Below are 2,500 nucleotides of genomic sequence, written 5' to 3' on the forward strand. Positions count from 1 at the left end.
GACACTACAGGACTGGAACAGGATGATTGTGTAGCTTCTGCATCAACAGCAAACAAAATAATCTAGCAGAGAGCACAGAAAATGGGGAACTAGAAATAGCAAGGATGATTAGGGAAAAGAGAAAACAGGTGTGAATCTATTAGCGTGACAGAGGAGAGATAATGAGAAACAGCTGAAGAGGTGTGTGAGTGTAACAGAATAACCAGCAGGGGGGGGGTGGAAGAGAGAAGGGAAACCGAATCCATGACAAAAGTTTTTTTTTATTTTATTTGGGATGAAGTCAAATAGTAATAAAAGAGAGTTTTCAGCTTTCTTTTGAAGATTGTCCGGATCAGGATGGGAAGATCACTCCAGCAGCCAGGAACAGTGAAGGAGAATGTTCTGGAAAGTGATGATGAATCTCTCTGTGATGATGCCACGAGGCGTCGCTCACTGGCGGATCTCAGACTTCTGGAGGGATGTAGATGTGTAATAGTGAGAGGAAGTAGATGGTTCTGAGTCTGTGGCTGTTCTGTATGAGAGCATCAGTGTGTTGGACTTGATCCGAGCCTCAACCAGAACTCAGTGCAGGGAGATAAAGAGAGGTGTAACATGGGCTCCTTTGGGTTCATTGAAGACCAGTCATGATGCTGCATAATATATATAAATATATTGATGATATATAAGTGTCTGTTGTGTTGATTTATTCCAGAGAGGAACATCCATCACAACATGTCGTCCTTCAACGAGTCTGTGGGTTTGGGCTATCTGAAGACCAACGCCATTGAGTTTGTGAAGTATCCTTTAACAGCTGCGCACGAGTACCCATCAGCCCCCAAACACTGATTTAAATGATGCTGAGATCACATTCTAGTCCATAAACACAAGAGCCTTCCTTCAAACATCAATTGGTGTGTGTGTGTGTGTGTGTGTGTTTGAGAGAGAGAGAGAGAGAGAGAGAGAGTGTGTGTGTGTGTGTGTGTGTTTGAGAGACAGAGTGTTTGTGTGTGTGTGTGTGTGTGAGAGAGAGAGAGAGAGAGAAACAGAAGAGAGAGAGAGAGAGTGTGTGTGTGTGTGTGTGTGAGAGAGAAACAGAAGAGAGAGAGAGTGTGTGTGTGTGTGTGTGTGAGAGAGAGAGAGAGAGAGTGTGTGTGTGTGTGTGTGTGTGTGTGTGTGTGTGTGTGTGTGAGAGAGAGAGAGAGAAACAGAAGAGAGAGAGAGTGTGTGTGTGTGTGTGTGTGAGAGAAAGTTTGTGAAAAATGATTTTTTCCTAACCCTAACTGAAGTTCTTATTCTTGCTAATACCAAACCATTAACTAGGACTTTTGCGTCAATAAAAACTCTGATTTGCTGGTTATTATTAGTTATTTAGGTAGTTAAGTTCAGGTGCTGGTAGTATTAGAGATTTACTACAGTCATGCAGAATAGGTGCTTTATAAGCGTTAATAAACATGTTAATAATAGGTATGGTAATAAGCAGCTAGTTAATAGTGACTATTGGTCCCTATATTGAAGTGTTACCGAAAAATACTGTATATTAAATATTGTTGCAAAAAGGGGAAATACCCTGAAAGTGTATATAATTAACATCATTATTATCATTTTATTGAAGTAATTATTTAATCAAAGTCTCTGCTTAGAGGAAATTAAACATAAAGAGTGCACATATAAAATCATATAAAATGACTGAATGTGCTTTTGAAGCGTATTCTTACAGCAGAAGCTCCACTGAAGCGTAATCGTGTCATGATCAGTTTGATAACTAGTAGCTTCTGTAGTTTGATGTAGATGTGAGCAGATGTCTTGGAATGTTTCTCTGTTAGTTTGAGCTTGCTCTTCGGTGAGATCCCTGCTGTTAGGGTTAAATATAGCTCCGCCGGGGGTCTGCCACGTGTTTTCCTCAGCCACAGACGCACAGCTACAACAAGCGACAGATGAGCCGCATCTACCCCAAAGGAGGCCGTGTGGACTCCAGCAATTACATGCCTCAGATCTTCTGGAACGCCGGCTGCCAGATGGTGTCTCTGAACTTCCAGACTCCAGGTACGGCCGGGGCCCGGGGTCCGAGAGCCGCTGGGACCGTTACTGTACACACACTGCATTCACACGCATGTACTGACACTACATAACACCAGACTGCACTGAAGTAACTGAACTCAGAAAATACAGTGCCGGCTAAAATGATCAGAACACTAGTATTATCAGCAGCTAAAAATAGTTTCACGTCAGCTATTCTATCTTTTGCTGGAGTTAATTTGGCCATTAATTGTAATAATGCGGTGAGGTGTTTGTATTGCACACAGAGATGTGATCTGATCATCATGAGTCTGTCTGGAGTCCCATGAAGAAACAGAACACACTGAGACAGACTCGATCCAGAAGAACTGTGTCTCCGAGACGCTTCAAGAGACTCCTGCGAAGCTCCTGAGAAACTCTGCTCAAGTGCACCGAGAACTGCTCTAAACACAAACGATGCTCACATCAAATGATGATTTCATTTAGTTAATAGAAGTTGATTGAT

The 2,500-nt window shown here is 42.3% G+C and overlaps 1 protein-coding gene across 2 annotated transcripts in view; it reads left to right on the plus strand.

Annotated features, from left to right (window-relative positions):
* The first annotated feature begins 695 nt into the window (after positions 1-695).
* LOC127984498 (1-phosphatidylinositol 4,5-bisphosphate phosphodiesterase beta-4-like) overlaps positions 696-2,500 on the plus strand; it is a 47,847-nt gene continuing 46,042 nt past the window's right edge. For both annotated transcript variants that reach the window (XM_052587156.1, XM_052587155.1), the window contains exons 1-2: positions 696-776; positions 1,898-2,022. In XM_052587156.1, coding sequence (XP_052443116.1) covers positions 712-776; positions 1,898-2,022 — 190 coding nt within the window. In that variant the 5' untranslated portion in view covers positions 696-711. The remainder of the gene's footprint in view (positions 777-1,897; positions 2,023-2,500) is intronic.

The sequence above is a fragment of the Carassius gibelio genome, chromosome B20 (genome assembly GCF_023724105.1).
Source record: "Carassius gibelio isolate Cgi1373 ecotype wild population from Czech Republic chromosome B20, carGib1.2-hapl.c, whole genome shotgun sequence".
Classification (NCBI taxonomy): domain Eukaryota; kingdom Metazoa; phylum Chordata; class Actinopteri; order Cypriniformes; family Cyprinidae; genus Carassius; species Carassius gibelio.